We start from the raw sequence: 27647 nt of genomic DNA, 5'->3' as shown, positions 1-27647 counted from the left end.
ATTCACCTCTCAACCTAACCACTCGTCACCCCACCGACCACCAATCCACCCCACTCACCACCCAACCCACTCACCACGCAACCCACTCACCACCACGCTTCCTGTAACACAGGGTCGCTTTGCTGTATAGCCGCTATTTGGTTGCTTCATGAGTCGCATATCGCAAAAACCCGGTTTAAATTCAGCTAGTTGTCGGTACAATGGGTATAATTGTACACCATAATTAAATAATTGGATTAGACTTAATGTCCAATAAGGGACAAAAATCTCAATTTCTAATTTTTGGGCACCCATTCCCCCGCCCAACATTTTGAAGTGGACAGGTTAATTCAACTTTTGTTTTTAAAACCTATGCTTTGGGAAAATGTGTATTCTGTAGGTTTAAAAGAGTGCTAGATACAAATATGACATCACATTGCCAACGACTCCTTTTTTAGTGGATGGTAAAGTGCAGTCCACATCGGACGAGCAAGACACCAAAGCCAAGCGTGAGAGGGCAACATCCGCTACCCAGTTATTATTGTGGTAACAAGTACGGGAGTATTTATATTTTAGATTTGAAGCTTTCGTGACTGCAAGGAATCATATTCTTAGGTTTTTTCGGTAAAGTCACGTAGGTAAAACATCAAAATTAATGAAAATAAAATAAAAACAAAAATCACGACGTTTCGGAGGCAACACAAGTCTCCGTCATCAGGTGGGACCGTCACAGCCGAATTAGCTGCATCAATTCGGCTGTGACGGTCCCACCTGATGACGGAGACTTGTGTTGCCTCCGAAACGTCGTGATTTTTGTTTTTATTTTATTTTATTTTCATTAATTTTGATGTTTTACCTACGTGACTTTACCGAAAAAACCTAAGAATATTTATATTTTATATAGGTTGAGCAATGTATAGATGCCCCACTGAAATCATGCGAATTATAGCGAACCCTACATTGATTTCAACGCTTCTGCATGTCTCCCATCGAGCTCAATACGCTTTGAAAATAAGCAATACTGTCCTTAAGATATGGATCCATCGTTTTCATCGTGTTCAATCACCTATTGAGAAGATTGATTCATTATAAATCAGTGGGGTATCTTTACATGGATGCCAATGTACATATTATTGTTCTCCAGTAGTTTTAACATTGGTGCTGGGCACATTTATACATTTATTTTCAGTAGTTTACGATTAAGATAAAATAAATTAATTATATGCACTCGCGATTCCTAATGTAAGGAACAAAGCAAACCCCTCCAAATATAAACTTCGCCTGTGGATATACCGCTGACATCAGTGGCGAGTGATATCAGAAATGGTTCAAGGCCAACATATGGATGGATATGCTGAAATGCATTGTGGATTTATGGGGCGATACAGGGATATTAAATTTGCCGATGACTAGGTCACGGGGAATGTGCCTGATCTCGTCTGATCTGGGCAGCTAAGCAGCAGGGTATTGCTTGGTTGGAGGTCCAGCATGCCATGGAAGGTGATACAGGCTACGGTGGGATAATATTGTGGTCAGCAGAGGGCAGTACAGGTGAGGGCAAGTGGTCTGACAGCCGCATTTTAGATAATACGTTATCACTGAAGCTTAAAACCCCAAGGTACCTAAGTCTAGCTCAGAGAGCCTCTGATATGAACACCAAAGCTTAAGAACCCTATAGAAGCACCACTTAGTCTCTTTGAGCCTCAAATATTAACACTGGAGTATACTCTTAAAAAAGCCTTAGTCCGGCTTAATGAGCTTCAGTCATAAATACTGAAGCCTGTGAATCCCGAGATGGGAGAGCCTCAGTGTGAGTCTCAGTCACGAGCTCTGTGAATTATCGAGATGGGAGAGCCTCAGTGTGGCTCTGAGCCTCAGCCACGAACTCTGAAGCCTGTGAATTATCGAGGGGGGAGAGCCTCAGTGTGACTCTGAGTCTCAGTCACGAGCTCTAAAGCCTGTGAATTATCGAGGGGGGGGGGAGCCTCAGTGTGACTCTGAGTCTCAGCCACGAACTCTGAAGCTTGTGAATTATCGAGATGGGAGAGCCTCAGTGTGGCTCTGAGCCTCAGCTACGAACTCTGAAGCCTGTGAATTATCGAGATGGGAGAGCCTCAGTGTGGCTCTGAGCCTCAGCCACGAACTCTGAAGCCTGTGAATTATAGAGGGGGAGAGCCTCAGTGTGACTCTGAGTCTCAGTCACGAGCTCTGAAGGCTGTGAATTATCGAGATGGGAGAGCCTCAGTGTGGCTCTGAGTCTCAGTCAAGAACTCTGAAGCCTGTGAATTATCGAGGGGGTGGGGGGGGGGAGCCTCAGTGTGACTCTGAGTCTCAGCCACGAACTCTGAAGCCTGTGAATTATCGAGATGGGAGAGCCTCAGTGTGGCTCTGAGCCTCAGCCACGAACTCTGAAGCCTGTGAATTATCGAGATGGGAGAGCCTCAGTGTGGCTCTGAGCCTCAGCCACGAACTCTGAAGCCTGTGAATTATCGATGGGGGAGAGCCTCAGTGTGACTCTGAGTCTCAGTCACGAGCTCTGAAGGTGAGGGCAAGTGGTCTGACAGCCGCATTTTAGATAATACGTTATCACTGAAGCTTAAAACCCCAAGGTACCTAAGTCTAGCTCAGAGAGCCTCTGATATGAACACCAAAGCTTAAGAACCCAATAGAAGCACCACTTAGTCTCTTTGAGCCTCAAATATTAACACTGGAGTATACTCTTAAAAAAGCCTTAGTCCGGCTTAATGAGCTTCAGTCATAAATACTGAAGCCTGTGAATCCCGAGATGGGAGAGCCTCAGTGTGAGTCTCAGTCACGAGCTCTGTGAATTATCGAGATGGGAGAGCCTCAGTGTGGCTCTGAGCCTCAGCCACGAACTCTGAAGCCTGTGAATTATCGAGGGGGGAGAGCCTCAGTGTGACTCTGAGTCTCAGTCACGAGCTCTAAAGCCTGTGAATTATCGAGGGGGGGGGGGAGCCTCAGTGTGACTCTGAGTCTCAGCCACGAACTCTGAAGCCTGTGAATTATCGAGATGGGAGAGCCTCAGTGTGGCTCTGAGCCTCAGCCACGAACTCTGAAGCCTGTGAATTATCGAGGGGGGAGAGCCTCAGTGTGACTCTGAGTCTCAGTCACGAGCTCTGAAGGCTGTGAATTATCGAGATGGGAGAGCCTCAGTGTGGCTCTGAGTCTCAGTCAAGAACTCTGAAGCCTGTGAATTATCGAGGGGGTGGGGGGGGAGCCTCAGTGTGACTCTGAGTCTCAGCCACGAACTCTGAAGCCTGTGAATTATCGAGATGGGAGAGCCTCAGTGTGGCTCTGAGCCTCAGTCACGAGCTCTGAAGGCTGTGAATTATCGAGATGGGAGAGCCTCAGTGTGGCTCTGAGCCTCAGTCACGAGCTCTGCAGCCTGTGAATCATCGAGGGGCACCAGGGGAGCCTCAGTGCGGTCGGCTCTGTGAGTCCCCCCCCGCCCCACACAGGTGCGTGACCCCCCCCTCCACTTCCTGCCGCCCGTACGAGTTCTCCCCCCAGCCCCCACGGAAGTGACGTCACGTCCGTTATTCAATCGACGAGGTGACGTCACCTGGGCGTCGGCAGGTAAAGCGGAGAAGACGAAGGCCCCTTAGATTATCGGCAGCGCCATCAACACCATCAACACCATCACCGCGATCGTCAACAACTACAGCAACAACTACAGCACCAACTACAGCACCAACTACAGCACCAACTCCTGCATCACAGCATTAGCGTGGACCCGCATGGGCCTCCGTGACCGCCAAGGTGAGTTGGGGTGGTGGGGGTTGGTGGGTCGCCTGTCCAGGTGTGTTGACTGAAGACGCGGGTGGGTTTAGAGGTGGATAATGGAGGGGTTCGTTCGGGGGGCTACCTGTGCAGACGTGGGTAGGATTGTGAGAGCGATCAGGGTGGCGCCGAGAGAGAGAGAGGAGGGGGTGGTGGTGGTAAGAGCATCATCTTGGTTATCACCTGCAGCTCACCTGGTTCTTGACTACACCCACCCGACCGCTTGTCTCAATAAAGCAAAGGACACACCGGCCGGTGGCGGAGGTGAGAGAGGTGGATTGTGTGGTGGTCAACGGGGTTAGTTGACTTGCTTTGCCCTGCCTGAGTGGAGAAGTTTGGAGTCTTGCCCTTCTTCGTATAAACGTGCTCTATTCGCTTAGATGATCGATCATTGAGGACTTTGCCTTCACGTTTGGAAATACCATCTGGCCTGTGCTGTTGTTGTTGTCGGGAGACTGGGCGAATGGGTTGAGTTTTTTAATATTCAACATCGCTGCCACAAACTTTGGCATCACCACTTCCATTGATACCATTCACAGTCGCCTTCACGATGAGCACCACTACCACCGTCACCTCCACCGTTTCCACCACGAAACCATTCACTCTCGCAACCACCTTCACATACCTCCCCCATCACAGGTTTTCAACCATTTCTACCACTTCCTTCTACCAAACCTCCACTATCAACCCACATCTGCCACCATCACGATCCCCGCTTCCATCGGCTTCACAACCACTAAAGACCGCAACAACCTCGTGTATTAACCGTGATCACCACCACACCTCCACCACCACCATAGCAACAACCTCTGTAAAACCTCACCACAAAACGAAGTCCGTTATCGCCCATAAACGCACATGCGCGCTGTTTCCTCCTGCCCGATTTAGGGGTGATGGACGAGCAAAGTAGAGGAAGATGTGGCGGTGGCAGGGCGGCCCATAGGTTTCAGGGGGGCCCGGGGCAGATTTCCACGAAGGGCCCCCATTATTCATTAGCGACAACAAGAGAGAGAGAGAAAGGAGAGGGAAAAAACCCAGGCCCCATGTGGAGGCTCCCTCTTTTGTGCTATGCCTGGAGCTAATCGTCCCTTTTCCCTTTCATGGGCAGCCCTGCCATGATGGTTACTCACCACCCCCCTCTCTCCCCTAGCTGCTCCTAATGGCTAAATCGGGGTGTGAGAGACCCAGGTGCGTTGTCTCAGCTGTCGGATATAGATCTATGGTAATTATAGGATTGCCACCTGTCCAGGTGTTTAGTACTGTGCCGAGATCTCATGGTTAATGTGTTGAAACTTTATTGCGCTACTACTGCACAGTTTTGATAGACCTCGGCTGACTTTGAGGCTGGTAACCCGAGTTAATTTCCCAGGCCCTGCACTAGTTAACATATTTAACTTGATGTATGCAGTACTGTATATTTTACACTAATCGAATATGTAATGATATTATAAAAAGGTTAGAACGCAGAGTCTCTCCTCTACTACCCATAGCTGTAAAAGTCTGAACAGCCCAAATACCTGTACAGGTATTGTACAGGTATTTGGGCTACACACATTACTGCGCAGATTTTGATTGGGTTTCACTCTTTGTTCAGGATCAGTCTAAAAGTTGCACAGTCTTGTTTATTGCATTTAGTCTCATGCCAATTAGATTAATGGATAAACCAAATAATTGGCCGCTCCTGGTCACAAGTGGATGTACACGCAGAGTCGTAGTTGTTTATGTCACTTACTACAGCGTGTAGTGTTGATGTTCAAATCTGTAAATGACGAGACACCACATCGCAACAGAAACATTTCTACAGACCGGAAAACAAACATTTAACAACACTCGTAGCATCTTTTGAGGTCGATGTTTTGACTGGTATTGATGGGAACATTGCCGGGTCTAATGATACTCAACATTATGTCCGTACACACACGTGTATAATTATACAGTACACACATGCTGTTGTACATGCATACACGTGTGTGTGTGTGTCTAGTGCAGTGCATCATACTTGCACTGTGTAGACACGTGTAGTGCAGTTCATACATAAGTACATATACATATAGAGTACTGTCTATACCACTACAGTTTAGGGCGTGCACACACACACACGTGTGCTTGCAAACGCAGTCCAGTACGTACACTGGCATTGCGTTCGCACATGTGCAGGGCACAGTATGGGTGAGTGATTCAGTGTGGTACTGTAACGTGTCATGCACCTTTGTGAGTAATCGTGCGTAATATAACGCACGTGGCTGTGTGGAATGACTTCGTAGGTGCTTCCCCAACAATTTGTTAAAGGCTATACGGGAAATCTCTTGTGTGTTTTTGAGTCAATAAGCGAGTTATCTTTACGCCTATATAATTGTAGACGCACTTCACGCGCTCACCTCCGCACAAACATACATCAATCTACATACTTAATTCACAAACATCTCTACAAATATGCTGACCTGCACACACGCTACTATAAAGACACGGAAACCTGTACACAGGTTTCTGTACACACACGCACACGGGTGTGGAGGTGTAAACTACCGCAAAGAAAAAGATCCCCCGTATAGACTGTAGGGCCAAGTGCTGTTAGCGAGCACCTATGAAGGCCGGCACGGCACACAAGGGGGTGGGTGGCCAGCACCACGCCGGACCGCCTTTGTCTCCCCAGTGGCGATGTTCACACATCGCACCAGGTACTCATTTGAGGCTGAGTCGACCTGGGGGAGGCCCAGGACCGGTGCAGATAATCGTCACTAGCGTTGGCCGTGAGCTGGAATCGAACTCGGGTCACGCCGGGTCCGTAGCGCAGTGCGCTAACCGCTGCGCCACCGCTCCCCACACACCTTTATTCACACACATTGTGGTACACGACAATTTTGACTCTCACGCACACACACACGAGTCATCGCGCACACACAGTAATGACAAAAGCGCACGCATGCCCACGTAATTACACACACGTCCACGTGAGAGCCCGCCTCTCGCGTCCCTAATGAGGATCCTGACTCTGCCGCTAATCTCCACGCTCCGATTTCTCTGTTTTGTCGCCACCTCTTCTCTCTTGCCCCTCGACGTTCTCTCGTCCTTCCGGAGTTCGTCTTCGTTGCCGTCTCGGACTCCGACTGTCTGACAGTTTCTGCCCCGATAACCTACACCGGAGGACTAAACTGGTATGTTGTGCCTCCCATACACGTGTACGACAGTGTCTGGGAGTTTTGTATCTGGTTTGCTGTCTGCTTCTGTCAGTTTGTCTCAATTTACCGACACTACATGTATGTGTGCGTCTTTCCCTTACACTTCTGTCTATCAATGTGTCTCCGACATCTACGGTAGTGTATGAACACGTGTATGTGTCTTATTCACATGCTGCAGTGTCTGCTATACATACTCTGCATGTCTCGCTTCATCTGTCTCGCCTCAATTTAATACCGTGAACGTTTGTTTTGTCTTTGCGCAATCGTGTATTTCTCTCTGCTATTTACTGTTGTGTACCTTTCTGCGTGTCTCTGTTTGTTCGTCTCCTCTCATGTTCATCTCGTGAACTTCTTTCGCGCACCGTACGTAGCCAACCGTGCTAATCGGAGGTGCCCTGACTCATGAGACTTGGATAATAGATCAGTCGCTCAAGAGACTGCCACTCTCCATCTCTCTCTCTCACCATCTCTGGCCCTCTCTCTCACCATCTCTGACCATCTCTCACACACTCGAACTCTCTCCATTGCACACTCTACATATCCCCTTCACATTTTGCGTCTCGCCTCCACTCTCTCTCTCTGCCAGGTAAAAGTCCAAGTAACAGCTAAGAAAATGCAGTGTTGTGTACAGTAATAGGGTGTTTGCATGTCTTCGTATGGACAGTATGTGCACCTTGTAGCCTGTGTACAGGGTCTAGGTGTGTATCTACTGTCCAGGTTCGAGGGCTATATTTCATTTACAGGGTGTGGAGGTGCATGCAGGGTGTGTCTTTATGTACAGGGTCTAGGGGTTTATTTTATCTACTACAGAGTGGTCCATGAACAGAGTTTGCAGGATGTTTGTGCAAGTACATGGCGCACTAGTGTGTATGTCGGGTATTTGTATTTACAGGTGGAGTGATGTGTTTTTATTTACAGGGTGTATGTATAGGGGGTTGTTGTGTACAAGATATGGAGAGGGTGGATGTGCAGGGTGTGTGTGTACAGGCTGTAGGGGATGCTTTTTATTTACGTTCTATAGATGTGTGTGTACAGGTTTGGTGTTGAGTGCGCAGGACGTGTGTGTTTTATATTCATTGTGTAAGGGGTGCGTGTATTGGGTGTGTGTATGTGTACATGGTGTGTGCGTGTTTACTTGTAAGGGTGTGTGTACGTATGAACATATAAGGTTTAGGTGTGTTAGCGTTATAGGGTATGTGTGTACAATGTAAATGTGCATATTAGTGTTTGTGAATGTGTACACCGTTTTTCCTGAGTGTGGCTAGACGTTAATGTGTGTGGGCATCGGTGTTGAACTTCTTTCCCACCGTACGTAGCCGACCGTGATAATCAAAGCTGCCGTTTGTGTGTTCACGACAGCGTGTGTATTCACACCCGTGCTTGTACACTATAATTGTTTGTGTTTCACACCATTAAAATGTGTGCGAACATCATTATTCAGCATCCCGCCGCATTCCAAGCATCCAATCCCATTATTGGGTGACTGCGTGTGTGCGAAAAGGAGTACATAGGTGTGCTTGTGTAGTGTGTAAGAAGAGACTTGTTGTGTGTGTGTGAGTACATGTGTGCGTAATGTGGGGAGCGGTAGTGTAGCAGGTTAGCGCACTGCGACACGGGTTTCGATTTCCACTCACGGCAACCAACACCAGTGACAATTATCTGAACCGGTCCTGGAATTCTCCTAGGTCGACTCTACCTTAAATGAGTACCTGGTGCGGTGTGTAGACATAGCCACTGGGGAGACAAAGGCGGTTGGGCGTGGTGCTGGCCACACACCCCCTCCTTGTTTGCTGTCAGCCTTCATAGGTGCTCGCTAACAGCACTTGCCCCAACCGTGTTAATGGATATAATAAGGTTTTTTGTCTTTTTTGCATACACATGAACCTGTGTGAGATGGTGTGACTGTCCGTGAACATGGGTGCATGTCTGAGTGGGTGTGAGGTGAGATCGATTTTGAGGGTGTGTATGAACTGGTGTAATTATGGTGCATGTGTGTAGCTGGTGAGGATGTGTGCGGGTGGTAGTGTACTATGCGAGGTGGGTTTAAATGTAAGCGAGGGGTCACTAGTGTGTTGGCATCTGTGTGTGTGTGTTTAGTATGTAGGAGGTTCGCGGGTTCGATCCCGACCCTGACGCCTGTTGTATATTTGGAGTTTGCATATGGTGCCTGTGGTCGCTTAGATTTTTTATTTGGGTCGTCCTGTTTTTCCCTCCACATTTAGAAAACATGCGTTTTGACTATTTAGATATGTTTTTCTGCTATCAGTGTCAAAATGATAAGCCATTTTGTTGAGCTATCATTTGTGGCCAGGCTGCTTTTAAAAAAGAAGTTAATACTTCAGTGGGGTTTTCTCTGGTAGGATGGGGATGGTTTAGTTTTATTTGTAGGTTTGGGTGATTTGTTTACATTTCTTGTACTTTGTACTCTGATCATGTTTTTGTATTGTTTGTTGTAACGTTCTTACCCGCCCCGACTGGAAATCTATGAAAAAGAGCTTTATAGTTCATCGGATTCCTTCAGTATAAATACATATTCTGATTCTCAGGTAGTGTTTGAGCGAATATGTAAGCCTGATCGTATGTATCATCACATGTGTAAGTGTGTGTTGCTGGTGTGTAAGCATGGGTATGCGTGAGGGTGCATGCATGTGTGTGTAACTGTTGTGAAAGCATGCGGTTGTGTATTTATCTAACTGCTGTGGAAGCATGTGTGTGTATGTAACTGGTAGGAGCTCTCTAACAGCCACTTACCCCAACAGTCTGGTAAAGGCTATACGGGGGATCTTTTGTCTTTGTTGGAAAGCATTCGTGTGTGGATGTGCGAGTGTCACTCCGAGACTCGTGTTCACTCGCGAGTCCCAACAGGTCTGAGCTTGCGACGCCCAAACAACTGTTTTTCGCCAAACTCGGTGTGACGTGTGTATGTTAATGTGTGTGTGACCGTGTGTTAATGTGTGTGTGTGGAGAGTGGTGGCATAGCGGTTAACGCTGCTCTACGAACATGGCTACCCGAGTTCGATTCCTGTTCACGGCCAACACCAGTGACTGTTATCTGAACTGGGCCTGGGCATTTCCTATTTAAACTCAGGCCAAAACCAGTGACTTATAAAAAAAAAAACATCCCTGTTATGTCTAAACATGACTACTCCGGAGACACGCGGCAGGGCATTGTGCCGGGAATGTCTTTTATAAAAGTCTTAATAGGTTCTTGCTAACGGCACGTACCCCAGTTTGTGTAAGGTTTCACAAGAGATATTTGTCTTATGCGCGCGTGTGATTCTGGTTATTTGTATTTGTATGAGTGTGTGTGAGTCTTCTTGGTTCTTTCGGTAAAGTCACGTAGAATGGAAATAATAAAATACTTCTCACGACGTTTCGGCCACAACGCAAGCAGCGTTGTGTTTTATTTTTATTATTTTATTATTTCCATTCTACGTGACTTTACCGAAAGAACCAAGAAGATGAATCCCTGCAGTCACGAAAGCTTCAAATCGAAATTGTGTGTGAGTTATTGTATATGAGTGTTTTTGTGTATGAGAGGTGGTTATTCACGTACCTATTACTTTGTAAGTGTGCCCTGTTTGTCATGTCGTACATTTCTTTTACTCTTGTGCTTCCATCCCAGCGACCTGGCTAGTCAGGCACAACATCCTCAAATAAACCAATTTGACTCTAACCTGGCCTGCATCTCCACAAGATTGCCTTAGCCTTAAACCTGCTGGCCTGTGTGTGGATATACGCTTGAGTACCATTTGTTTTAAATCCACTGTTGAGAAAACATCTGCTAATGTCCCTGGAATAACTTTGAAAGCATGTTACCTAGTATGGGCTCCCCTTCTAATGGACATCTGTGAAAAGTATCTTCATAGCTCATCGGATTTCTCCAGGATAAATAAAGATTCTGATTCTTCTATTGGGGTACTGTTTTCACATCTCGGTGTAACTGTAACATTTTTTAAACATTTTTTTTTTACAACTTCAAAATATATTTTATTTATACCTTTTATTTGTGAGAGCTTTGATAACTGCAACAATTTCCACTGAGCCGAATGCCTTGCCCCAATAGAGATGATAGCACTTGGTACATTCACACACGCACACACCCCCATGCCTCTAACACGAACCCGCATTCTGTCATCCCTTGTATGTCTGTCTCAGGATTCCAGAGGGCCAGATAAAATCTCCACATCTCCGTGCTGTGCCTACCAAGACCTGTCAAGCTACTCAAATCCGGCAGGTCTGCATTTTTTTTCAAGAATAGTTTTTTAATTAAGAAATCTCATAAATTCCCACGAGCGATAAGACAAATCCCATGGGTTATTGCCAGAGGTGGGACAAAGTCATTGTTATGCAAGTCCAAGTCGAGTCGCAAGTCATCAAATTCATGACTCGAGTCTGACTCGAGTCCAAGTCACATGACTCGAGTCCACATCTCATAGGTGGGACAAAGTCATTGTTATGCAAGTCCAAGTCGAGTCGCAAGTCATCAAATTCATGACTCGAGTCTGACTCGAGTCCAAGTCACATGACTCGAGTCCACATCTCAGAGGTGGGACAAAGTCATTGTTGTCCAAGTCGAGTCGCAAGTCATCAAATTCATGACTCGAGTCTGACTCGACTCCAAGTCACATGACTCGAGTCCACATCTCATAGGTGGGACAAAGTCATTGTTATGCAAGTCCAAGTCGAGTCGCAAGTCGTCAAATTCATGACTCGAGTCTGACTCGAGTCCAAGTCACATGACTCGAGTCCACATCTCATAGGTGGGACAAAGTCATTGTTATGCAAGTCCAAGTCGAGTCGCAAGTCATCAAATTCATGACTCGAGTCTGACTCGAGTCCAAGTCACATGACTCGAGTCCACATCTCATAGGTGGGACAAAGTCATTGTTATGCAAGTCCAAGTCGAGTCGCAAGTCATCAAATTCATGACTCGAGTCTGACTCGAGTCCAAGTCACATGACTCGAGTCCACATCTCATAGGTGGGACAAAGTCATTGTTATGCAAGTCCAAGTCGAGTCGCAAGTCATCAAATTCATGACTCGAGTCTGACTCGAGTCCAAGTCACATGACTCGAGTCCACATCTCATAGGTGGGACAAAGTCATTGTTATGCAAGTCCAAGTCGAGTCGCAAGTCATCAAATTCATGACTCGAGTCTGACTCGAGTCCAAGTCACATGACTCGAGTCCACACCTCTGGTTATTGCTGTATTGTTTTGTGGAGCTAAAGTCTAGAAAAATGTGTTTCCACATCAGTGAAGCAACGCTGTGTAATGAGGTGATCTGATGACACAGCAGTGATCTCAGACTTAAAGTTTCACCTTCCGTTTGAGAGGTCGCAATCGTGGGAAACTCAGTCCTGGTACGTGCAGCGATTAAACATAAAAATGTCTGCTCTAATGTTATCTCAGTCAATGACAGTTACTGAGCGACTCACTTCTGTCTCTGTTTCGATCAGACAACAAAGTTTTGATTTAAAGCTTTCGTGACTGCAGGGATTCATCTTCTTGGTTCTTTCGGTAAAGTCACGTAGAAGGGAAGTAATAAAATAATATTATGTTTTATTTTTATTATTTTATTACTTCCCTTCTACGTGACTTTACCGAAAGAACCAAGAAGAAGACAACAAAGTGTCAATGTCATATTCTTTGGGTCTTTCGGTAAAGCCACGTAGATAGAAAAGTAATAATAATACAAATAACAATATCACGACGTTTCGATCGCAACACAAGCAATCGTCATCAGGTGAAAACTATAGCGGGAGAGCTGCTGAGGCAGGAAAAATATATGGTGGGAGAGCTGCTAAGGCAGGATGTTATAAAGGTTTGAGATGCATGTAGGTTTGAGATGCATTTAGCCCAAGGGTGAATGGGTGGGGCTAGAGATGAAATTTGCATGTAAATGTAAGATCGGCGAGCTGAGCCATACCCACGACAATGAAGCTGTGGGGGAGGCCATTGTATTGTGAGAGATTAGCATGTCAATGTAAGAAATTTGCATGCAAATGTAAAATCGGAGAGCGCTCGGCAAAAGCCACCACCACATCGAGGAAAACGAGCAATGGTGGCTGTGTTAGTGAATGTAACTCGGAGTCGAAAATAACTGCTAACATAGGCAGGTATGAAGAGAACATCACAGCCAGTTATGACCTAAACTGGTTATTAACGTCCTTCCAACAATGATTGCTCAACTTGTACCCATCTTCTCGGTTGAAATTGTCTGTTTATATATCTGGATGGCTTCATGAACGAATCTTTGCTGATAGCCAGTGGGTTTGCAGAGTACTTTCGTCTTGGCAAAATCAAATTCGTGTGTCCACAGCGTTAAAACAATGATCAGTTATCTACAATTGACTCTTATCCGATTATTAGGTGTCCAGTGATGCAACAGCTAATTGCATACTCATTAAATCCTACACTTTATACGACAATCATTTACAGCCCTTTAAATATCCTATTTTTGGATGAAGATCCGCCCACACTTTTCATGGGGGTTGTTTGACCATAATTGACCACGCTGGTCAATGCAGGTTGGTGAAAAGGGTGTCCAAGACTGATCTGGATAGCACTCACCACTGATGTTAACCCAGGGCAAGGAATCAAACTCAGGTCGCCGGGCTCATAGCGAAATGTGCTAACCACTGCGCCTCGGCCCCATCCCACGGGTACCAGACAAGAAATGGATTGATTATAACTCACTTTTTTTTCAAGGGATACCCTGGCCCCTATAAAACAAAACTGTAAACGTGTGAACATCTATTCAAATGTACAAAAATACATTGTTAACCCTCGGTTATTTTCATCTGGTATATTTTGCATATACATCGTCATACCGGTGAAACGTAATATTTTTGTAAATGCTTTTTACTATTTAAACAAATATTTATACTTTGGGTTGTGAGAGCTTGGATAACTGCTACATTTTCCACAGTCAAATGATTTTTCACCCGCTAGAGGTGCTATACACACCGCAGCAGCAAAAATAAGAATTTATTCGTGAATCAAACGTGCACCCTGAATTGTGGAGATTCATTGGTTCCTATAGGAGAGCAGGGTGACATTGTTACAAGACTGCTGGTTATAAATAACAGCCACTGATCCATCTTTCTCAGGGATCAGCAACTGAAATAACACGAAGAGACATTTTTTTATTCTGTAAAACACTCAATATTTCAACAGCATGTGAATACAAGATGGTGGTCCTTGACGACCCCTGATCTAACTGGTGGTTTCACACAATGTGTTTTTATAATTTTTACATTTCCCCATATTTTAATTGCACGCTCCGTTATTTAATATAATTAATTGTGTCAATTGACATCCATTTGATAATTTTTTGCCCCTTTAGGGCTTTGCATCTTGTTAAGAGTTGGTCTTAAATCATCTCCTTGTTTGCTTAGATGATTTCTGCTATTTCCTAACTTGATTTTGGTCTCAAATTAAATATGCTCCCCTCGCTATGTCTCTTCATTTCGGTTTTTGTCTTCACCAATCTGATTGTATTTGACACATAACCACTTAAATTGGCATTTTAACCGAGAAGATTGGTAAACGTGGAAAGGCGCTAACAATACTTGTTTTTTTCTGTCCAGGCGGCTCTGGCAGCGCCGTCGTGGTGTGCCATGCCTCCTGCGGTGATGGGGTTGCCAATGGCATCACTTTTCCTGCTGCTACTGGTCTCCACGACACCGCTGGTGCAGGGGGCCCTGCTGTATGAGGTGGACGAGGAGGTTCAAGTGGGATACCTCATCGGGGATCTCAGGCAAAGCAAGGAAGTAGCTGATATGGGACCTAACCTGGAGTTTAAGGTCATGTATTCGGCAGAGGCCAAGCATCTCATTAAAGGTAAGCACTCTACACGGGTTTAAGTTCTATGACCAATTGCATAACGCTTTCTAAGTGAAAATCTCTCTTTACTGACACTGATTCAGATCGGGGTAGCTAAGATATTGTATTTTAAGTTGTGATTATTTACATTATTTTGCTGCTATAAATGTCCAAATAATGGGCCACTTTATTGAACTTGTATTTGTAACCAGGTCGCTTGTGAAAAATAACTTAATACCTCGGTGGGCTTTGCTTGGTAGGATGGGGATGGATTATTTGTATGTGTTTGGGTTATTTGTTTACATTTCTTGTACCTTGCACTCTGATCATGTTTTTGTATTGTTTGTTGTTATAACGTTCTTACCCGCCCCGACTGGACATCTTGAACAGAGCTTTATAGCTCATTGGATTTTTCCAGTATAAATATATTCTGATTCTTATCATTTACAGCCCTATGTCGATCCATTGCTGGATGAAAGGCCTCCCGATACCGGCATAAACCACACTGCACAACCACTACACACCTACTTTTATCTGTGCCTTGGAAATAATACGTTGTCTCTGTCAATGTGACATTTAATATATTTTCATGAAGACTACAACACCCCCGAAACCAATCTCTGCAAAATGTACTCCACCACTCGATAACATTGGTCAGATTCACGTAGCATTTGAAAAATATTGGCAACAACAAAATGCATTATTTTTAAATGCAAATATTTTTGTGTACCAGCACGATGAGCATGCACGTTTGTTAAAGCCTATGCCCTACTTGTACGTCTACTTGTGTTTTTATGCAAAAACTTCTTTCCATGGTAAAATCCCTGACAATATGCAGCCTCCCTCAGTGGATTGAGTTGCTAGTTTTTAATAATATCAATAATTCACAGCCCCTTGTCAACACTGTTGCAAGTGACATTCGCTGCCCTCATGGGTCCTGTCCCCATTTCTCATTTGCCCGTGTTTCTTTTCTGTCTCATCCCCATGTGTTTTTTCCCTTCCATGTCTTTGGTCCTCCTGTGCCCCATCCCCGTGTCTCTTGTCCTAACCCTGTGCCTTTTTTCTTTTTGTCTCCTCTGCGTGTGTTTCTTACACCCTGCACCCCATGTGTCTTCTCTCCCCCTCTGCACCCCCTCCCCGTGTGTAGTGAACGAATTGTCGGGCGAGCTTTCCGTGGCCTTACGCCTTGACCGTGAGGCTCTGTGCATGGAGGAGCCCGACGCGTGCAGGAGCACCGGCTTCATGCACACCGTGCAGGTTGCCGCCATGGCCAAGGGCGAAGGCTCCAGTAATCTCCGTCTCCTCGACGTGCAGCTTCTGGTGCGCGACATCAACGACCACGCACCAGCCTTCCGTGCGCCGCATCTCAATGTCTCCATCTCTGAGAGCGAGGCCGTAGGGCGCCGCGTGCCGCTGCCCCGTGCCATTGACCCCGACGATGGCGACAACGGCATACAGCGTTACCGAATCTCGGCGGCCAGCGGAGATGGGCTCCAGCTCGGGCCCTTCAGCCTCTACGAAAGCGATGATGATGATGATGGCGGCGGGGTTGGTGTTGATGGGGATGGTGGCACGGGCCATCGGGCCCTGCTGGAGCTGCGCGAGCAGTTGGACCGCGAAGCGGTGCCCTCGTACGAGTTGCTGCTGTGGGGCGAGGATGGCGGCAGCCCAAAGCTCTCGGGCTCGGTGCTGCTTACCATTGTTGTCGTCGATGCCAATGACAATGCGCCAGTGTTCGTTGACCCGCCGACGCGGCCCGTCCGCATCACCGAGCACTCAAAGGTCGGCACAAGTGTTGTGCAGCTACGTGCGGCCGACGCTGACGCTGGCCCCAATGGTGCCATCACCTACTCCTTCCACACGAAGCTCACGTCGCTGGCGACGCAGGCGGCATTGCTTGTGGACGGCACGACGGGCCTCGTCACGGTGGGGAATGCGGAAAAGCTGGATCGTGAGACGATGCCCGTACACCGGCTAGTTGTGGTGGCGCGTGATGGTGGGCACTTTTCTCGTTCCGCCTCGGTCACCGTGACAGTGGAACTAAATGATGACAACGACAACGCGCCGGTATTTGAGGTGATCGCGCTGCAAGGCGAGTACCTCCCGGATGGCGGTGTAAAGATCGTCGAGAACCTGCCATCGGGCACGCCTGTGGTGCTCATTTCCGTGTCTGACCCAGACCTGGGGTCCAGCGGCACTGTCGATGTGCGCCTCGAGTTTCCCTCTGGTCCCAGCGCCGCCTTCGAGCTCACCAGTGTGGGCGGGTCTGGCGGGGGCGGTGGAGCCGGATCGACTTCGTCGACGGGAGCAGAGCTCGGCAGCCCCAACAAGGTGCAGTTCCTGCTGAAGACGACGCGTCTTCTGGATTACGAGGAGGCGCAACAGTACAATGTGAGCGTGTTGGCAGCGGACAGGGGTACCCCCAAGCTCTCCAAACTATTGAACCTCGTCATCTCCGTGGTGGACGTCAATGACAATACGCCGGTCTTCATGAACCCCGCATCGATCGAGGGCGATGTGGCCGTGTACGAGGTGTCGTTGCGTGAGAATGGTCCAGCTGGCACTGTCGTACTGAACCTCTTGGCTACAGACGCTGACAGCGGCGCGAACGGGGCCATCACATTCACGCTAAGCGAGTTGGCGGGTGGGGGTTCTGGGGCAGAGCCGTTCTCGCTGAACAAGCGCACGGGACAGCTGACGTTGGCGACGCCGCTGGACCGCGAGACGCGCATGCTCTACGAGCTGTCGGTGGAGGCGTCTGACGGGGGCTCGCCCCAGCGCAAGGCCCGTGCCATGGTGCGCATCACCGTGCTCGACGAAAATGACAATGCCCCCACGTTCGTGGGCGTCTCCAATTCCACCAACTGCATGTACCAGTTCTTCGTGGAGGAAGAGACGTCGGTAGGCACGTATGTAGGCACCGTCTCAACGAGCGACCTGGACGAGGGCGACAACGCCCGCGTTGCCCTCAACCTCGTACGGGAGGCTGGGCCTGACTGGATTGGTGGCGCAGGCGATGCGGGTGGGAATAACCGGTACTTCTCGATGACACCGGGTGGGGTGGTGCGCACACTCGTGGTGCTGGACCGCGAGGTTCGCGTTCAGTATGAACTTAGCGTGAGGGCTGTCGACTCGGGCCGCCCCGCCCTGTCAGCGTCATGCCGTGTAAGCATCACAGTCAGCGACACCAATGACAATGCGCCGGTGATCACGTCACCCAATACCAACGACACTTGGAAACACGTGCGCACCTTCTCGCCGGCCGGCATGCTGGTAGGGGTTAGCGTGACGGCGAACGACATCGATGCTGGCGACAATGGGCGACTGCTGTACGAGATCGCCGGAGGAAACCCCAAAGGTATCTTCCTGCTGAACGCCGACTCGGGTGCCCTGTCGCTGGCACGCACGGTCAGCGGCTCGGACGAGGGGCTGCACCGGCTAGTGGTACGTGTGCGTGATCGTGGAGGTAGTGGGTCACGACGAGTCCGGGCGGTCTCCGGGTTGCTGGAAGCAGCGGCGCCGGTGCTGCTCCATGTGTTTGTGAATGAAACGGTGGAGAACGTGACGCTCATCGAGCAACTCGTGGCTGAGAGCCTGATGCGACCGCTGAGTGAGGATGTGGTGAATTTGGGCCGGCGCACGGGGTCCGATCTGCCCACGTGGGCCATCGTTGCACTGGTGGCGGCCGTGGGCGTTATCCTCCTCGCTGTCACCATCGGACTTATTGCCTTCTTTTGCCGGCGCCGCCGAAGGCAGAGTGGGGGGAGGGGCGGAAAGAAGGGCGCGTCCAGTGGCGGTGCAGGCATTATAATGTCGTCGTCATCATCGTCATCCGGGCAGCACTTGCAGTCACAGCAGGCGGGCGATTTCCTCATCGCGGGCAGCAAAAAGGGGCGCAGGAAGCAGAGGACGAACAAGGGCGCCGTTGCTGGGATCCAGATGCAGTCACGCGGTGAGATGCTCGCTCTTTCACTCCCCCAGTCATCTACTTGCTCGCTGTCTTAACTGGTTTGCATGAGCACATTTGGTAACGTGCAGGATCACTCGCCTATGCTATTTCATCGCTTCACTATCTTGCTTATGGCGCCCATTTATGCGATTGCTAAAATCACTCTAGTGCCTACCGCTCTCGCATTCTTTTGTTTTATTGTTCACTGAGCATTTTTCCTGTATGCCTGCCCATCTACCTGCACACTTAAATCATCCAAGCAGTGGCTTTGCTTCCATGTATTTACCTGCTTGCATGACTACGAGTTTCCTGTTTTTAGCCCACATTATTGTTCGCTCACTCATCCGTTCGCTCATTTTGCCACCTGCTCTCTTCGCTCTTTCACCTGCTGCCTTGTCCATCTGCTCGCTTGATTGGCTCTCACTTTTTATGCCAGCCAAAGTTTTACCTGTATGTGTCTGTGTCCGCCTGTTCCCTTCTATTCAGGCTCTGTGGGTGAGCGTCTGGCCGGGAGCCCCGAGTCTCAGCCGTTCATGAAGAGGTTCCGCTTCAGCTCTTCCTCATCGCACGGTGGGGGCACCAGCGTCTACCGCCCAGCCTTTCTCGCTGGTGAGACGCACCTGCCCCCGCTCACCTGCTTGTGTCCCCAATGTGTCCCTCTGTGTATCTCTCGCCTGTTTCTGTGTCTCAACGTGTGTAATGTTCACCAAAATCTGACTGCATGTCTCTGTCACGTGTGGGTTTCTGCGCTCATTTTGTGTTCCCTACTTATGTCCACATTCACCATGTGTCCAAGTGTCGTCTTGCGTCTGCCAAATGTGTCCCATCTCCATGTGTTCTTCACATGTCCCTCAAAGTGTGCCCATATTTCTCCATTTGTTCCCCATAGTTGTCTGTTGCCCATGTGTCGTCATTATTTACGTGCCATTGCGTGTCGTCCACAGTGCTACTTGAGAGCCTTTTTTTCAGGGCAAAAACCTACGTAGTTTAATAATTGTTGCAGCAAAACTCAAAATAGATACTTATTAAATGAGGTGTGATTACAACCAAAATACAAACCAAACGGCCAATTACCTACTTATCGGCCAACTAACCAAGCAGTTGTGCAACCAATTAACCAACCAACAACAAATTTGTATGGGCAGGGAAATATGGGAGAGCTGAGACGGCAACACTGCGACAGCCCGGTAGGAAGCGGCACCAATAATAACAAGCCCCATTAACAGCCGGGCCAGCTTAGGCAGTGCCAATTAGCACCCAGGGCTTCAAATTAGAGGTCCGGTCCATTCACGCACCAACAACCAAACAAAATACTCAACCAACCGACCAACGAAACTATCAAAGACACCGATGGCCTCCTGGCCCGTCTGATGATGCCGGCTCCCTGATGGTTGCTCGTTAATGCCCTCTTCTCATTGCAGGGCCAGACGGGGATCCAAGCCCCCCGCCAGCGTCAACATTCAAGCCGGATACTCCATCGTTCAGCACCTTCGTGGAGGCGCCAGTCGGCCGGGTCACGGGATCTGGGGGCCGTGGTGGTGGTGGTTCTAGCAGAGGCAGTTATGCCAACGACGCCCCTCGGAGCAACCACAGACAGGTGACGGCGGGGACATGGGGCCACCACACTGTGCGGTGACGAGTTTTCTACAGTGCACCGGCACCGCCGGCATTAACGCCACTTGTGGCGTGTTGAGTGTGTTGCGTAATTCAGGGTGATTTGTTAATAGATAGCTCACCAATTTCCAAAGATCCTTTACTTTTGAAATAGGTTATTGATTATTGTGACTCCCTATCTTACACAGGGACATTAAACGATTTAACATTTGTATTTAGATTCCTCGGATCTAGAGAGGCATGGAATAAAAATTGAGTTTTCTCCTAACTTCTCTTATTTTAGTGACATATCTGTAAAGAGATCACCCTGTCTAATAATGGAGCCGTGGGGGTCCAGTGGTAAGCGCAGTCTGCTGGGAACCTGGCCACCTGAGTTTGATTCCCTACCATGGATAACATCAGTGGCGAGTGATATCCTGAACCCATCCTGAGCCTCCTATAAATCGAGACATCTTTAAATGATCAGTTGATGTGGTGTGTAAACATCAGCACTGGAGAGACAGAGGTGGCCAGGTGTGGTGCTGGTTGCACGCCTTGTGCACTTTGCTAGCCTTCATCGTGGTTGCCAAATAAGAACATAACAAAGGTTACAAATGCGAGAGGCCAATTCGGTTGTTAGTAGCATATTGATAAATCTGTCCGAGTCCAACAGCATTTGCCCAAACGGTATGTTAAGGGCTGTACAGTGGATGTTTGTTTTTCATCATGGTTGCCGCATTATACAGAATGTTTCCGGTGATTGTATACTGTATGTATTATATATGCCTTTCTTGCTCTGGTGTGTAAAGTCTCAATTGTTTGTGTGCTCTTGTGTACACGTGTATGTCCTTTATGTTCTGTTATATATGCTGCATGTGCTGTACGTGATGTGTACTAGAGTTTGTGGCGTACATTCTGTTGTCATGTCTGTTTATGGTTTTGTGTGCTGTGTGTTTCATAGGCTGCTTTACGCTCCTTGTGTCATGATGTAAATTGTGTTGCGTGTGTTATGTTGCTTTGTGTGTAACATGTATGTCGGAAATTTACAAAGGAATTTTATTTTTGTGCAGCATGGGGGACCAGACCGATATGATGACGGCTACGAGCATCACATGAGCGGCCGCCCCCCTTTGCCCACAACGCATCACCTGAACCGTACCCACGACCGCAGCACCCCCGAGGGCAGCGTTGGTGGGCGCGACGACCCCGAGACTGGCGGTAATCACCTCTAACCTGTCCCCGTCTGACCTGACCTTTACCCGTTAACCTCTGATTTTTAATCATCCTTTTGCCTTTTCTGTGTGATTTCTTCACCTGTTGGAACTGTTACTCTCTGAAATAACCCTACGATTTCGACCTCGCTCACCTGTAACATGTATAAAATGTGACCTTTCCTGAAGCATAACCTCCTCACCTTTGACCCTCAACCAGTGACCCCATGAACCTGATGAGGTGAGGTGGAATCCTGTGGTTCTTTTAACCGAGGGGTTGGAGTTTGTTAATGACACCCGAATGTTGGCCATTGAGAGGACAGACTAATGGAGAAAATGTACTAATTAATGATGAATGAACTTTGCTCGTTAATTGTGAAACCAGGTTTTGTAATGAGGTAGCATTGGTTGCTAACAACAGGACTTGCCTTATTGAATGAATGCACACATACTATTAAATGAGATTCTGCACTTAATTTGGCTAACTTCCAGCTCTCCGAAATTAAAACCATCAGTTTGGCCATTACATGAAGAACATTGCACTGGCAGGGTAGGAAACTTCTGCCCCCTACTGCGTGGAACATAGGTCACTTGAATGTATTTCAGAGATAGCTCTGATAACCACTTCTATGAGCTCTACTCGAACACAAACGTGAAGGGTTGCATTGTTCTGCGAGACTTCCAATGGTTTCTTCATCTCATGACGTGATGCCAATAGCACAATCAGATTAAAGTTTGAGGAAAAGACGCCAACAAATAAAGAGACGTTACTCACAAATGATGGCGAAATGTTCAATTGCACTACGCCACTTTTTCTCCTCCCTCCCCTGCCTTAAAAAAATCCTCAATTTGTGATGTTTTATCTCATCATAGGGTGGTTCGTTAGGGATCTCGCCTTCGGCAGTGCAGCTCCACGTGATAATTAATCATTAATTGGTGTCACTCGCGACTTGGGAGTTATATTTGGCTGCGGCGTGGGCCGTGCGTCCGCTCTCGGAACTGGAGGTTTTCGAGTCTACGCAGATGCCTGCTAATTAATATTCATCGTTATATATAGAATTATTACCACTCGGGCGACCGACACTCTCTCCCAACCACTCACGGGGTATCCTCATACACTGCCGAGAGATTGGAAAAGCAATGCATGAATTAGAAAACGTGCCCAAGTTCGATCAATTGCATTGGTTGTTAAAAAAAGCAAATTGGTCTTTTGCAAGACCTGTTGCTAGAAGGGATGATGGCCAAATGGTCTTGAATAATAGTGGAGTAGCAGCCAAAGGCAGGGAACTCGCCCGAAAGCATATCCACCGTGGGCGATGAAATCGGCCCATGTGCAGGAGCTATATGGATTTTTGGATGACGAGAAAACGTGATAAATTGGAGGATTTATAATTATAATCGCACGAATCCTACAACCACAGTTAAATTCCAGAATTGGCTATGCTCCGTGGCGAGTGATGTCTGAATCGGTCGTGCCCTGCCCACCTGCCCCAAATTCACCGTTTAGCACTGACCAGGCTGGTTGAATATGGTCAGATAACCCACAAGACTGACGGTGTACATAGGCTTTAATCCAGCAGTTGACTGACACATGGGTATAACCTATAAGTGTAATTATTACCAAACATGTGCCATTGACTGAAACAAAGTTTACAGAGTCTGTGATGTCACTTACAAGAGATTGGGGGACCATGACCGAGGACTTGAGGTTGAATTTGACATTAGTTCATAGTGACAGAATATGTAACAAACTATACATGAATGCTTTTGGGCAAACATCTGTATACAGAAGCTTTCAACAAGTGTTTTGAGACTCGGTAATGCTTTCCTGGGTGAATGAAATTGTGTTTTTTTAACAGGTCTCTGAAGCATCTTTTAATGTGATCTAAATTATATTTAAAATATCTAATAGGTCTCTATGATAGCAAATGTTGATCACTTTTATTACTACAGCTCTATCAAATTTAATGGAGGGCTATAAAGTCCAGCTCTTACGTCCATTCCCTTGGGGTGTGAGATTACGTTTGCGAGTGACGCCGCTCATCACGTTCCTCTTTCACCTACACCCCATACTGCATCTACATCCCGCACACTACACCCCACACTTGCACATACTCGATGCGTGCAATCTACACCACATCCGTAACCCCCACACTGCACAATCTCCACGCACACTATGCTCTCCACCAATCCCAAAACCCACACCCGACACACCATTTATACACACTGCTCTCACCACTTCCCCTCCCTGTCTCGTGCTACAGGCCGCCTGCCTGACATTGCACGCTACCCTCCTCCTCAATTCCAAGACTACGCAGACCCGGTGGATGCCGATGTCGTCTACGACCCACGCGGCTTCGACCCCCATGACTACAGCCAGGACTATGATGACCAGCACGACTACATCAACCAGCACGACTACAGCGACCCACCCGACTTCAACAACCAGCACAACTACGACAACCAGGGGCACCAACACTATGGCGAGCAGCTGTACAGTAACCCAGACCGTGACTACGAGCAGGAAGCGTACGGCTATCCGGATTACGACCGGCCACACGAACGCACGGCGAGGCATGTGCCCACCACCGAGTTGTGAGCTTGTACACGAGCGAGTGTGTGTGTGCGCATGTGCTTGCGGGCGTATGCACGTGCATGCACACACACACACTCGCGCACATGTACATGTCTGTGGGTATGTACGTGTTTGTGTGTATACACACGGCCATGTGTACACGCACAGCATGGTTAAGCACACCATCGAGTTGTAAGCTTGCGATCATGTACCTGCAGGTATGCATGTGTGCACTTCACATGTACATTAGTGCATGCCAGGTGCGCAATCTTGCACGTGTACCATACGCGTGCGTGTACATCCGTACAACTACCATGTACACCTGTGCCTGTATATGCGTGTGGGTGGGCTCATGGGTGTGTACACTTACCTACAAGCACACAGTGTACATGCGTATTAACACAATGAATTTGTTTACACCTGTGTATCTGACCACCTGTATATACACACAGTTGTGTACCTGTGTGTGCATACAAATTGTATATAAAGTTGATCTTGTATGTCACATTCAAGCAAAAATTCACATCGTGCATACAGACACATACGTGTGAATGTACGCACGCGCATGTACACATATGCGTACACACATAGTACACATATACACGTTCAAGAACGTACACTTGCAAACACAACCATATGCAGCATTCATGTACGTGAACCCTCCCACAAACATCCCGTGTATAGCCTGAGCAGACTGGTGGCGAAAATTCTGTTGGCGATCGCCTATTAAGGCCACCATGGCACGTGAGGGGGTGCGTGGCCAACACCATGCCCGGCCACCTTTGTCTCCCCAGTGGTGATGTTACACACCACACCAGGTACTCATTTGAGGCTGAGTTGACCTACGAGAGGCCCATGACCGGTTCAGATACTCGTCACTGGTGTTGCAGCGCACTAACCGCTACACTACCGCTTCCCATGAATCAACCCCCACCCCACACACACGCGCGTGGTATGCGGTGTCATGTCAAATTAATTAAGGAGATTAAAAATAAGAATAAGCCATTTCGCTAACTAACTGCTTGTTGCTATGGTGACATTAACGTTAGTCATAGAGTAATTGGGGTGATGGTCTGTGTGCTCGTGCATCTCGTTTGTAAAAAAAAAATGCGTCTGGGTCTTTAGGCACTTTAAAACGGGGACATTCAAAATGTTGGGTTCAGTGATGGGGGTGGTGTTACGTTGTCTACCGGCGTTTGAAAATCTCAATTACAGATATTCATAACCTGGGATAAACATGTTAACTTTGTGAATAAAAGCTCATTAACTCAAGATTAACACACCTTCAAACTGAACTGAACCTTATTATCTTGGGCTAAAATGTATCAAGTTGAGCGTGTACCTGAGTGCTAACCAGATCTTGTTAACGTGGGATGAAGTAACTGACACGTCAGCCTTGTCAACAAGAACTTGTTATGCCAGGCATAATTACATTTGCGGGCTTTCATTAACCTGCACTAACCTCCGTTAGCAAGAGCTAATTAACCCAAGATAACCTTGGTAACCCAGGCTAGCCTTGGCAATGGGAGCCCTTACACGGGGTTACCTAACTCTGTAACCCAATCCAACTTTATCCGAGGGCCATCTCTGCAGATAACGGTTTTACAAGTGAGGTGCGATTGTGATTTCATTTTTGTAAAGACGGTGTTATGATGTTTATTTTTGTTAACGTGCAAATAGATAATTGCTTACGGTATTTTTTAAAATAAATTTGTTTTATATTTAATATCTCGCCAATGCCAGGAAAGGATGTGTGCGAGGTGGCGTCATTACAAGTGTCGATCGGCGTTCACTTGCACAAAACAAATTAGGTGATTTTATTTTGCTTCCCTTATTACAGCTTTCAAAGACAAACAAGATGGAAATAGTTTCCGCTTGGGGGTTTTGTGCAACCATTTGCGGATTGTTGTCATGACAGGATGTGTGTGTAATATTAGTTTGCGAGTGAAACGCTTCGTCCATAGACAATATTGACTTGAAGTTTTTGTTAAAACATCGCTATGTCTGTTGCGAGGATGCCGCTGTACTGGGCGGTGATCGTCCATTTTGCTTACGCTGGCATCATTAATAGCGTGTAATAGTTTGATATCATCATCATCCTTGATAGCTGCTTGGTTACAACAGCAAGTTGTCAAACGGACGTCTCGTCACTACATTTGTAATTATTATTGCCTTGAAAGTATAAAAAGCCAACACAATAGGACAAACTCTTTGGTTTTTTTGGTAAAGTCACGTAGGTAAAACAATCAATAAAAGAAAATAAATGAACTAAATTGAATCATTAATTTTATTTTATTGATTGTTTTACCTACGTGACTTTACCTAAAAAACCAAAGAGTATGAATCCTTGCAGTCACGAAAGCTTCAAATCTAGAAACCGTAAGACAATTTTGACCAATTACCCTCTGAGAAAAAGAGGGAGCAGCCTGACCGTTGTGACTTAGAGTTGGAGCATACAAAGGTTGTTAATGGTTAACCTGCACTGTAGTTTTTAAAAAACCAAATCAAACTTGCCTGATTTTTTTAGGTATTCCACTCTTACACATGATTTGCTCCCATTGTTGTCATGCCTTCATGATAAAAGTGTATATTTCTCTCGGGCAATTATGCAGCAAAGTCAGGACATGATTTCACATCCTCATCAGTTTTAGACTCTCTCCTGAAACACTGAACTATACTACTGTGTCAGAGACGCGTATTACCAAACTTTAATTTAAGCTGTTTTGGCATCTTCCTTCATGATGAACTTAACACAACACCGTCACGCAGTACATAACGCACCGTTTGCCACCGTATGGAAATGCCAAGACTGATTTGCGCAGCCATATGATGTAGCTTCACACAGGAGTTGCTAGATACTGCCACGACCAGCTCCACCGAATTTGAGAAGCGATTTGTCACAATTTATGTAAAGCAGAGAGTGCAGGTTAACTGGAAATGACCCTCATATATTCTGCAGTATGGTGCCTTGTAAACATTCAGACATTGGGAATGTAGTAGTATTAATGTGGAGACTATTTAAGAAAGGGTTTATATGAACAGATAGTGTGGCAAACACTTTAATGGCAAAACAATTACAAGTTTATGAGACCCTTTAATGGGAAAACTGTAGTATAAATAATAAAATGGAGTTTTGAGTTACGGTAATGCACGAATCCAAAACTGCAAAATGTGATTAATAATGAGAAACTAATAAAATGCCACATGGCATCGCAAGTGTGTGACGATATCTGTGTGGGCGCACCACTGCCAACGCGCAGTCCCTCAAGTCTTTTTTGACGCAGGTTACCGGCGTCGGTTTGAGTGAGCGACACGCGTCGCCGAGGGACACTCACTGTCCCTACGGCCGGGAAATCTGCGCTTCGCTTCCAAGTACAAAGGCGCCGCTTTGCTAATTTTAAAATATACGTTGTAAATGTTTTCTTTTTACGGTGCGAGTGAGTGTTCGAGAGCGAGGTTTTTTTTGTCATGTTCAAAATGAAAATGGAATGGATGCGGTTTGAATAAAATAAAAAACGATTAATTGTTTTTA

General features: G+C 47.1%; 1 protein-coding gene across 4 annotated transcripts; it reads left to right on the top strand.

The window, feature by feature from the left end:
- Nucleotides 1–3537: 3537 nt before the first annotated feature.
- On the top strand, nt 3538–27647 carry LOC144718810 (protocadherin-1-like). Of its 4 annotated transcripts, none has more exons than XM_078594360.1 (9): nt 3538–3759; nt 6899–6935; nt 11118–11196; nt 14553–14805; nt 15935–18739; nt 19223–19345; nt 20158–20333; nt 21400–21547; nt 23805–27647. In XM_078594360.1, the coding sequence occupies exons 1-9, from the start codon at nt 3738–3740 to the stop codon at nt 24137–24139; spliced, it is 3978 nt and encodes a 1325-aa protein (XP_078450486.1). In that variant the 5' UTR covers nt 3538–3737; the 3' UTR covers nt 24140–27647. The 4 variants fall into 4 exon arrangements, with proteins under 4 accessions (XP_078450486.1, XP_078450485.1, XP_078450488.1 ...); XM_078594359.1 differs by having other exon boundaries at nt 6859–6935; nt 11118–11192; XM_078594362.1 differs by lacking the exon at nt 6899–6935 and having other exon boundaries at nt 11118–11192.

The sequence above is a fragment of the Lampetra planeri genome, chromosome 5 (assembly GCF_965212315.1).
Source record: "Lampetra planeri chromosome 5, kcLamPlan1.2.h2, whole genome shotgun sequence".
In the NCBI taxonomy this organism is placed as follows: domain Eukaryota; kingdom Metazoa; phylum Chordata; class Hyperoartia; order Petromyzontiformes; family Petromyzontidae; genus Lampetra; species Lampetra planeri.
This window is presented reverse-complemented; position numbering and strand designations above follow the sequence as displayed.